Consider the following 12,239-nt stretch of genomic DNA (forward strand, 5'->3'; position numbering starts at 1 on the left):
TCTGAAAAAATTTTGTCCAAGATGCTGACATATTAAGGCAAAAGTGTTAGTCACTCAGTCATGTCCAACTCTTTGCGAACCCGTGGAATGTGGCCCACCAGGCTCCTCTGTCCGAGGGATTCTCCAGGCAGGAATACTGGAGATCCAGGGGATCTTCCTGACCCAGGGATCTGCTGAATTGCAGGCAGATTCTTTACCGTCTGAGTAGTGAAGATTCATGGAAGAGTTATGAGAAAAGAATAAAGAAAGAAGAGACAAGTTAAAAGGACACCGCAACAATGATGCCAAGGGCCCTGCATTATGGAAGCAACAGTGAGAGTGGAAAGTGGGAGGGGAGCTATTTGAAAAAAACATTAGAGGGGTAGCCTTAATCAGCCCTGGCTATCGACCATAAGCCGAAAATATTTACTATCTGGTCTTTTGTAGAAAAAGGTTGCCAACTCCTAATATTCAGTAACCATTTGCATCTTGACCAATCATCTTGCAATTAAACTCTTCATGTGAAACTCTTTTTAGACTCACTTAAAATATCAACTGTCCATAATTTCCAGCCCTTCCCATATAAAGATTAGCTGGTATAAATTACTACATGGAAGTGGTCTGTTTTGACCCTTCATAGCAATACAGTTTGAACCTGTAACTTCAAAATGTTGAGTGATTGTTTCAGGAGATTTCTTTATATATGCTTTTCTACCCCTTTCTCCCAGGAATAACTTACCCAGTGGAAGAACTTAACTCCCTGTTACCATATTTTCAATACTAGTTAATTTGTTGTAATGTTTATATAGTCTTTTTTAATCCCAACTTCTATTTTCCCAACCAGATCTCATTTTCACTCCATTAAATATATAATGGAGGTTCGTGACATTGTAGAGGAGGCAGGAATCAAGACCATCCCCAAGAAAAAGAAATGCAAAAAAGTAAAATGGCTGTCTGAGGAGGTGTTAGAAATACCTGTGAAAAGAAGGGAAGCAAAAAGCAAAGGAGAAAAGGAAAGGTATACCCATTTGAATGCAGAGTTACAGAGAATAGCAAGGAGAGATAAGAAAGCCTTCTTCAGTGATCAGTGCAAAAAAATAGAGGAAAAAAATAGAATGGGAAAGACTAGAGATCTCTTCAAGAAAATTAGAGATACCAAGGGAACATTTCATGCAAAGATGGGCTCAATAAAGGACAGAAATAGTATGGATCTAACAGAAGCAAAAGATATTAAGAAGAGGTGGCAAGAATACACAGAAGAACAGTACAAAAAAGATCTTCATGACCCAGATAATCATGATGGTGTGATCACTCACCTAGAGCCAGACATCCTGGAATGTGAAGTCAAATGGGCCTTAGAAAGCATCACTGCGAACAAAGCTAGTGGAGGTGATGGAATTCCAGTTGAGCTATTTCAAATCCTGGAAGATGATACTGTGAAAGTGCTGCAGTCAATATGCCAGCAAATTTGGAAAACTCAGCAGTGGCCACAGGACTGGAAAACATCAGTTTTCCTTCCAATCCCAAAGAAAGGCAATGCCAAAGAATGTTCTGACTACCACACAATTACACTCATCTCACACGCTAGTAAAGCAATGCTCAAAATTCTCCAAGCCAGGCTTCAACGGTACGTGAACTGTGAACTTCCAGATGTTCAAGCTAGATTTAGAAAAGGCAGAGGAACCAGAGATCAAATTGCCAACATCCGCTGGATTATCAAAAAAGCAAGAGAATTCCAGAAAAACATCTATTTCTGCTTTATTGACTATGCCAAAGCCTTTGACTGTGTGGATCTCAATAAACTGTGGAAAATTCTTCAAGATATGGGAATACCAGACCACCTGACCTGCCTCTTGTGAAACCTGTATGCACATCAGGAAGCAACAGTTAGAACTGGACATGGAACAACAGACTGGTTCCAAATAGGGAAAGGAGTATGTCAAGGCTGTATATTGTCACCCTACTTATTTAACTTCTATGCAGAGTACATCATGAGAAATGCTGGGCTGGAAGAAGCACAAGCTGGAATCAAGATTGCTGGGAGAAATATCAATAACCTCGGATATGCAGATGACACCACCCTTATGGCAGAAAGTGAAAAAGAACTAAAGAGCCTCTTGATGAAAGTGAAAGAGGAGAGTGTAAAAGTTGGCTTAAAGCTCAACATTCAGAAAACGAAGATCATGGCATATGGTCCCATCATTTCATGCCAAATAGATGGGGAAACAGTGTCAGACTTTATTTTTCTGGGCTCCAAAATTACTGCAGATGATGATTGTAGCCATGAAATTAAAAGATGCTTACTCCTTGGAAGGAAAGTTATGACCAACCTAGATAGCATATTCAAAAGCAGAGACATTACTTTGTCAAAAAAGGTCAGTCTAGTCAAGGCTATGGTTTTTACAGTGGTCGTGTATGGATGTGAGAGTTGGACTATAAAGAAAGCTGAGCACCAAAGAATTGATGCTTTTGAACTGTGATGTTGGAGAAGACTCTTGAGAGTCCCTTGGACTGCAAGGAGATCCAACCAGTCCATCTTAAAGGAGATCAGTCCTGGATGTTCATTGGAAGGACTGATGTTTAAGCTGAAACTCCAATACTTTGGCCACCTGATGCAAGGAGCTGACTCATTTGAAAAGACCCTGATGCTGGGAAAGATTGAGGGCAGGAGGAGAAGGGGATGACCGAGGATAAGATGGTTGGATGGCATCACTGACTCAATGGACATGGGTTTGGGTGGACTCCAGGAGTTGGTCACGGACAGGGAGGCCTGGCGTGCTGCGGTTCATGGGATCGCAAAGAGTCAGATACTGCTGAGCAACTGAACTGAACTGAAATATATAACTGACTACACTTTCTTGATATGGCTTAAAATGGTCACTGAACAGCTTCCCTAATGATACCAACACCTCATAGCATTGGTCAGATTTGTTAATTTAGGGTCCATGAAAGGACACTTAGTCTGGCAAAGGGTCAAATATTTTACATATTGTTATTCATAAGGAAAGCATACTACTTCCAGGGTGTTCAAAAAGATTGGAAATTAGTCTGAAAGAACTGTCAGCACCTCTTGTATTCAAAATGAATGTGAAACAGAACATATATAACAAATGACAAAAGGTAAAACAAACCAGTTCTTAATGATCGGAAGACATTATGTTGTCCCTATCAATTCAAAAAAGATCATAATAATTGGAATTAATCTTGGAAAAGGTCATGAGCTTTTCTGGTAAAAAACTGAAATTTATAAAGCCATGCAAGTTGAATCACAGAAAGTCAGCATATTTCTAAGAGGAAAAATGCAAGTGCTTTTGTTTGCTAGGCCGCTAAGAAAGAATCCTTCAGCATTTGAAATGTGCCTCCTTGCATTACAAAATCTAGTAGCTGTCCCAGTGATAATTTTTTACCAAGTGTGGTTGAAAATACCCTGAAAATGAATTCCATATCTCTATGTGGGTATGTATATGTATATTACTAATAAAATAGTTAATATTTAAAAGTATTCTACAGTTTACAAGGGCTTCCCTGGTGTCTCAGATGGTAAAGAATCTGCCTGCAATGAAGGAGACCTGGGTTTCATCCCTGGGTCGGGAAGATCCCCTGGAGAAGGGAATGGCTCCCCACTCCAGAATTCTGGCCTGGAGAATTCCACGGACAGAGGAGCCCGGCAGGTTACAGTCCATGGGGTCGCAAGAGTCAGACGCAACTGAGCAACTAACACACACACAGTTTACAAATCATCATGATACTCGATTCACTCAGCTGTGTTTGACTCCTTACAACCCCATGGACTATAGAGCATCAAGCTTCTCTGTCCACTGAATTTTCTAGGCAAGAATACCGGAGTGGGTTGCCATTCCCTTCGCCACAGATTTAATCCTCGGGGGACTCTAAACACAGGTTTTATTTCAAAAGCATTAGTCTCAGTTGGAAGAAAGAGAATCAGCTGGGAGACTGCTCCAGGCTACACAATTATTTGGTGGCTCTAAGTAAGATGGCTTCCCTGATGGCTCAGTGGTAAAGAATGTGCCTGCCAATGCAAGAGACCTGGGTTCAAAATCTGGGTTGGAAAAATCCCCTGCAGGAGGCAATGGCAACCCTGTATTCTTGTCTGGAGAATCACATGGACAGAGGAGCCTGGTAAGCTACTGCTCTGTGGGGTCACAAAGAGGTGGACACAAGTGAGCGACTGAACAACACCATAAGTAAGACTGGAACTTTGGTACCCCTTGATTCTCTTTCCTCCACCTATTTCAAAATATCATGAACCCTATCTTGATATAAACCAATAAGGCTCAATATTTATGAGCATGACCTCAAAGTCCAACAGGCATTATTTGATCTCTCATTTACCCACATGTTGTGCGAACTCTCTAAACTTTAGTTTTCTCCCCCACCCCCAAAAAAATGAATAAAATAAAACTAGCTGCATTATACAGAGCTATTCCAAAGTTTCAATGAGATGACACCATATGGCATGCACTAAATTACCTGTACACAGTCAATATTCTTATGAAGGAAGCTTTAGATAGATGAAGCAGGTCTGATTAGCAGTTTTGCCTCATGTATCTGGTTATTTTAGGGAAAGGATGTTTCAGGTCCTTTTGTCATCATTTCCTACTTATATTGCTGGAGTGCCAAAAGTCAGCACGAGGGACAGTGCAGAATAGAAGAAAGGCGTGCCAGCTCACAACTGTGTTTAGCTACAGAAATCCAGACGTTATTATCAAAGGTCGTTAACAGAGTTAGCATCTCAGACAAGGAATCTGAAGTGTAATCACTTCTGTGTCTAGTTTTTAATCACAGATTTAATTATTTATAGGAATGTTTAATGAATGCTGTCTCTATTCCACAGAGGCTATTCATGTACCAGTTGGTGGGGAAAAAAAAAAAGAGAGAGAGAGAGACCCATTTCTAAAGAATAACATCTGGGACTCTTTCAGCTGTTAAATTATTTCAATTATTTTCCATTGCCTTTTTAAAAAATGAAACAGATGAAGAGGAATATAACTGTCTCAGTGACCTTATCCCTCTTCCTCCCAAGCAAATCAAAACTACTAGAATAGGAAGGAATGGGATGAATTGTTGAGCCAGATTTTTAGTAGAAACAGTCTAAGAAGTGATCTCCAGAAAAAGCATCTTCTGCCTCTGAATTCAAAACAAATTCTTAATTGCTTTATCAATATAGATAGATTTTTTTAAACTTTAATAGATATACCACGAGGGGCTTTTTTTTTCCCTAACAATTATTCAGCTAGTGGCAGGAAGCCAAGGGAAATCCAGAAAGCAAAAATTCATAATTTGAAGCAAAGAAAGGCACAAACTCTGGGGGAAATTCAGTTACATTTACACATATGGAAATGTAAACATATTTACTTGTGAGCACAAATACAGTCACTTCATTAGTACAGGTAGCTAAAGCTAATTATCCAGAGATTTACACTTAATTTCATTCTTGACCCTGTCTCCAACCAGGTTTATGATGTTGGACTGGTTGCTTAAACTCAGTCTGTTTCTTTAATTATAAAATGAGAATGTCCATATTCATACTAACCGAAAACATCTGAAATAATTTATGTGAAAGCCCCTTTCGGCTTTGTAAAGCAGTATGTTTGAATAGGAGATTGCTGTATTTTTATCTATGTGAGAAAAAAAATAATCAAAAATGTCGATATTTGCCGTAGGTGATCCGGAAGGGAGAGGTGAGCTGCTGTTGGACCTGCACACCTTGTAAGGAGAACGAGTATGTCTTTGATGAGTATACCTGCAAGGCATGCCAGCTGGGGTCCTGGCCCACTGACGACCTCACAGGTACACGCAACACTATGTCAGCACAGGCACCTCCCTCCAAACTCCGGAAGGACACAGACGTGGGAGGGGGTTACATCTCCAAGCGGTCCTCATCTTAGTGGAACTGTTTATGCAACAAAGAGTTCCCTTAGGAACAGAATGCTTCCCAACACCCAGGCTAATCATGAAAATCTTGTATCTCAGAGAGAAATCAGCCTACATTCCTGCCTTCACCGCTAAACTGGACCAGAATCCTTAGGTTGTCTACTGGGCATTTTCAGCCCATCTTCAGGATATTCCCAGAAGTTGCTAGGAAGGACCCCAGTTAACTGTGGAGGCGTAGAGAGGAGTAGAGAGAGAAACACTGGCCGGGAAGAGACTAAAATACGTCATGCTATGTCCAAGGACCAAAGGCTAGCACAGAATTAGGTAGAATTTGGTCTAAAACTTTTTCTTTCTCTTAGTGCTTATCCTAACCTAAACCAGAAACCTCTAACTCATTAGAGTTTTCAAATAATGTCAACACAGGGTAAGACTCGTGTCTCCCTGATCTGGGGGGTACTTTGGGAGGGTTGTTTTTTGTTGTTGTTGTTTTCGTGATGTTTTGGTTTAGGAGTTTTTCCTCCAAAAATGTTAGGAAATGATTGTCACTGTCTTCTCAAAATGGTAGTTTATAGTTGTTTCTAATCTTTACAATATGAAAACCGAATGATACCTTCCATCTTTCCTTCCAATTTATTCAATAAACCTTTAGTAAATGCATTTTATGCACCTTTTTGCCTAACACTGAAATATATAAAAATAAAGATATGCCACTCTATTGTCAAGAAGTTAATGAGAGAGGCAAAAAGTAAAAGTGTGATTACAATAAAGTAAAGGATACAGATTTGTGAACAGAAAGTATGAGAAGGGGACCTGTGAAACTAAGTTTTCCAGGAAAATAAGAGAAAAAGACATTTCAGGCAGAGGGCCCACCTGGTAGGTCAGGTCATCCGGTCATTTTACAATTAAGATGGATTTAACACAAACTCCTAGAGGCTAGATTATAACGTCATTGGTGTTACACTCAATCCCTCACAGGACAAGAGATTATCCATGGTAGCTGTGTTAGCTTATTGCAAAAGCCTGGTTCTAAAAATCCTGCGATTTTGGGCCCTCTGAGACCAGCTCACATTAAGACTTTGTTTTCAGTGAGTGGTATTTATGCAGAAAACTTTCCTTTTCTTAAAAAAAATTAAAAATTCTGATTTAATAAAACACCCAAGTACCTTGTGACAGCATTTGAGTCCCATTTTCACCACAGACGATAAGCTTTCTGATACTCATAAATTCCGGTGTCCCCAGAGCCAAGTCAGGGCTGAACATAAAGTTTTTATTAAATTTAGCTAAACAGATGAAATAAAGCACACACACACATAGAGTAAAAATATAAGAAAGAAAAAAAATACAATTGGTTCTCTTGTGAGGGAAATAAAAATCAGTATTGGTGATCTTTTCCTTTATACTATTTCTTTACTTTTTTTCTATTCATAACTTCTTATTTCAATATGGATTATCATTAAATTGAACAAGTATTTCACAGATTCAACTATCTACATGGCTAAACACCTTGAACATGAGTGTAATGATGTAAACTCTTGTCCTATATTTTGTAAAACTATCACAATGAAACATGGTCTTTTCATTCATTCAATAGAAAAGTATTTTATTATTACCATTTGCACTAGAATAATGTGCTGGATAAAACTAGGGTTGAAAAATATACATGGTTCTTATGTAGTTTACCCTCTTGTTGGGAGAGAGATATGACTCTTTTCCTCTTCCTCCCTCCCCCTGTCCCACATACACAGGCACAGACAGATTGTGTTAAGGAGTATGAAGCAAAAGAATAAGCATTTTTAGAAAATGAATATAGTAGGGGAGACATAATTTAAATTTGTGATCATAAAAGATCTCTCTAAAGAAGTGAAAATTAGCAGAGACCTAAGTGATAAATACAGACGTAGCTATCAAAAAATGATGAGAAGGGCATTTCTGGCTAAGATAAATGGTCTATTTATGGATAAGCCAATGAGAAAACGATGTGATAAGAGATCATAAAGAGAGCAGGGGCTGGTTCACATACAGCCTTACAGAACAGGTTCAGGATTTGCGTGTTTAATCCTAAGTGCATTGAGAAACTTTGCAGGGAGTATAGTAGAAGAAGAAAACATGATTGGATGCATATTTCTGAAGTATTATTCTGTTTGCTGTGGGGGAGAATAATTTGGAGATGAATGGAAAGTGGAACCAGGGAGATAGATGGGGTGGTTACCGCTGCTTGCCACTGCAGGCACCAAAAGTTCTTGGTGTCTTGGGCTGAACAGTGCATTGGAAGATTTCGGATGTACTTTGGAGTAGAATCAACGGGACATACAGATGATTGGTTGCAATGGATATTAAGTAAGGCTGCCCAGTTTTCTGCCTTGAGGACTGGAGAAATAAATGCTTTTTTTGATAAAGATCAGTAGTTTGGTTTTAGACAAGATCAGCTGGAGATGTCTTTGAGATTTTCAAGTATGAATTCATTTAACAAATTAAGGCCTTAGTGTGTACCAGAAAATGTAACAGATAAATAGAAAAACTGGAAATATAAAATTAGTCTAATTTTCCAAGAAACTTAATAATCTAGTGGGAGAAAAGCATGTAAACAATAACCGCTTCTCCTGGGAGAGGGAAAGAGTCTTATCTCTCTCCCAACAAGATGGTAAATTATATAAGAATTATGTCTGTTTTTTAACCCCAGTTTTCCCAGCACATTATTATAGTCCAAATAGTAATAATAAAATTCTTTTCTGTTGAATGAAAAAGTAGACCATGCTCATTGTGATAATTTTACAAAACACAGGACAAAAAAATTTTATTTGTATATTCACGACCAAGTGCTATAGGGGAGGAATGAGCAAAGTATTATGGAAAAATGGAGAAGGCCACACCTAACCCTGGGGAAATTTAAGAAGGTTTAGTCTTGAGGCATAGTCTTCAAGTTCACTTTTAAAACAGTGAAGAAGAGGACCTCCTTGGTAGTCCAGTGGTTAAGACTTCAGGCTTCAAATGCAGGGGGGCACAGGTTCAATTCCTGTTCAATTCCCCCTTAATTCAGGGAACTAAGATCCTCCATGCTGCATGGTGTGGCCACAAAAGAAAGAGAAAAATAAAATTAAAAATTTTTAAAGTGAAGAAGATCATACTGGAAAGAGTATGCAGCATTGAGGCTCTGAATGGCACCATCATTCTCATTTCTCCAAATAAAAAGAAGTGAGTCATATAAACTCTCCCCTCTCCCTGGCCACCCATATCCAGTCACTCAACAAGTTCTCCTATTGGCACTGCTAAATATTTTTATCCCTCCTCTCCATTTATTTGTAAAACTTTTCCCTTAGCTAAGTTATCATCTCACATTTGACTATTGCAGTAGTCTCCCATTTTATTTCTCTACTCCCAAATTTATGCTACATGCCTCTGTTTTTTCATCCCACTAGTACATAATGTATCCAAATACAGATCTGTCCATTTTATTTAATTGCTCAACACTTACCAGTGTTTTCATAACTCTAAGGGATATATCCAAGTTTTTCAACCTGGCATAGAGTTCCCTCACCCTCCTATGATCTTTCTAATTTCATTCACCACCACTTTACGATTCTCATTTTACATTCTAGTATCAAGGGCTGCTTATAATTTCTCATCTACACACAACACTATTTGATTCCTCCATGTCCATACATGTGTTACCTTCCCTGCCTTATTTACTTGAATAATTCCTGCTCACCTCTGCCTAGATGTCACCTTCTCTCTGATACTTTCTTTGCTGTACTTAGCCACTGATAAGCCCCCTATTCTGTATTTCTAAAGCAAATTCTGCTTCCCTCTTTACATTTTCAAACAGATTTTAAGGTCCTATATCCTTATCTCCCCCCACCCCCCACTACTGCTGAATCATTTAGTTTCTCAAGGACATAACTGTATCTCACTTATCTTTGCGTCCCTAGCATCTAACACCATGCCTGACACAGAGCAGGCCCTCAGTAAGTGTGTGTCAATCTGCAATAAATGATGGGGAATGTTAAAAAAAAGAAGATGGAAGTATTAGGGCCATCCTCTGAAGACAGCTTTAACTAAGGAGTGTGGACCTTAGCCTATGGACTGTGTGGGGCCAGGGAAGTTTTTCAAGCAGAAGAATGAAATGACCTTCCTCTTGCTCCATGCATATGTGTGAGCATGTTTATATGCAGGGATAGCGGGGAGAAAGTGGGAGGGGAGAAAGGCGAATAAGTGCTAAACCTGGAAAGGTCTCCACACTGACAGTACATGAAGTTTAACTTTTAATTAAGATCTGCAGCACTTTTCCAAAGAGCTTATAGCTGTTTGTAGCTATCTCACTGACTCTGATTCAGTCACTTGGCACCTGGCTCTGCTAGCTAAGCCGGACGACTGCTCTGATGGCTTCAGCTATTCCAAACCTTGTTACAGAGATGCTTGGGTCTTTCTTCTACCTACTCGGCTTACAGTTGCCCTACTTCAGCCTATAACATGACAGCTCAGGTCACTCCGGGTCAGTGCCCTCACTGTGATAATGGCAACTAACACACACATAATGTTTCCTGTGTGCCAGGAACTGGCTGAAGCCTCATACAAATGTTAATTTGTTTAATTCCAATACAACTCTGTAAGATTGTTAGCACAGTTAGAGATCTTAGGATTAAATAACTGCAAAAACAACTAGGAGAGGCAGTCAACTGACATTAATGTCTATATTATATTTAGCCATTTCCTTGTATATATTCACAGAAAGATGTTTGAAATGCACATTACCTATTGTTAAAAAATGTTTATGAGAGGTAAGATTGTGGGTTACTTGTTTGCACACACACATACAGATGCATATAATATTGTATTATGAGAATGTATTTCCATCAATAACTCCATTAAAATAAATGTGTGTGTGTGTGTGCATGCACCCTCAGTCGTGTCTGACTCTTTGCAACCCCATGGACGGTAGCCCCCACCAGGCCTTTCTGTCCATGGAATTTTCCAGGTAAGAATAATGGAGTGGGTTGCCATTCACTACTCTAGGGGATCCTCCTGACCCAAGGATCGAACCTGCATCTCTTGGTCCAGGCGGATTGTTTACCACTAGTGCCACTGAGGAAGCCCCAATATCACGCCAACAATATTTTTAATAGCCATCATAAACTGAAAGTAACCAGGAACCAAGAATTAGAAAGAGAAAGAACGGAAACCTGGCAGGAAAACGAGAAAGAAAAGAAAGATTTTAAATGGGGATGAGGGCAGAACATAGACAATATTCCTAATTCAAGTCACTTTCATTAATGACAGCAAGTAGTTTGTCTAACAGTCTTCAGGTATCCATGTTGGCAGTGAAGAGGATAAACAGGATCGCTGCCCTCATAGTGATTATCATCCTAGATACTGACAAGTAATAAGATGCTGAGTGCCAACAGAGAAGACTAGAATGGTGTAGGAGCCTGTGTCATTGGAAGCTGCTTGGATGACGTTTAGAGTTGCCTCCTCAATGAACTGCATATCCATGTAGGAATTAAAGATGGAAGTTGGCCAAATTCAAATGAAAGAGAAGAGTGTCTGGGGCCTAGAATACAAAAACTGAGGAGGAACTGAGAGCCCGGGGGAATGAGACAGGTAAGCCAAGCAAAGGCCAGCTCTTGCAGGGCTTCATAAGGCATGGTAACTATTTTAAAGTTTATTCTACAGGAAATCAAGACTCATTATATATATTCATTCAGTCATGTAGTCATTCATTCAACAGTGATATAACTAGCAATGCCTTTATCCCAGGCAATGTTCTAAGTACTGAAAATGTCAACATTTCTCTGACCAAAACATAAAATTCTCTGACCTTATGTCTACATTCGAGCAGAGAGAATAGTTTTAAACAGAGCAAGTATTATTTCCAGGAGTATCCAAAAATTGAATGAGAAAAGGAAGTGCGATCATGATAGTTGTTACTGGTGTTTAGTCGCTAAGTCTTGTCTGACTCTTTTGCAACCCTATGGATTGTAGCCCACCAGGCTCCTCTGTCCGTGGGATTTCCCATGTAAGAATACCAGAGTGGGTTGTCATTTCCTTCTCCAGGGGATCTTCTGACCCAGGGATCGAACCCCAGTCTCCTGCATTGGCAGGCAGATTCTTTACCACTGAGCCACCAGAGAAACCTGCAATCATGATGGGCTACTTTATAAATATCATTCATATAGTCAATGTAAAGTGTTAGTGTTGTTTAAAAACATGAGTAGAAAGGATATTGATTTCGGAATAGTGGTTTCATCTGGAAACAGATGGGAGGGAGTCTGGTAGGATTTATAAGAGGGTTTTTAATTATATCCGTAAGTTGTATGTGTATGTAATTTGAAACAAATGACCAAATATCAGTATCTGTTGAATCCAGATGT

At 39.3% G+C, this 12,239-nt stretch overlaps 1 protein-coding gene across 2 annotated transcripts in view; it reads left to right on the plus strand.

The window, feature by feature from the left end:
- Positions 1-12,239, plus strand: part of GRM5 (glutamate metabotropic receptor 5) — a 650,668-nt gene that overhangs the window by 540,317 nt on the left and 98,112 nt on the right. For both annotated transcript variants that reach the window (XM_061406016.1, XM_061406017.1), the window contains exon 7: positions 5,664-5,790. In XM_061406016.1, coding sequence (XP_061262000.1) covers positions 5,664-5,790 — 127 coding nt within the window. The remainder of the gene's footprint in view (positions 1-5,663; positions 5,791-12,239) is intronic.

Source organism: Bos javanicus, chromosome 29 (assembly GCF_032452875.1).
Source record: "Bos javanicus breed banteng chromosome 29, ARS-OSU_banteng_1.0, whole genome shotgun sequence".
Lineage (NCBI taxonomy): Eukaryota > Metazoa > Chordata > Mammalia > Artiodactyla > Bovidae > Bos > Bos javanicus.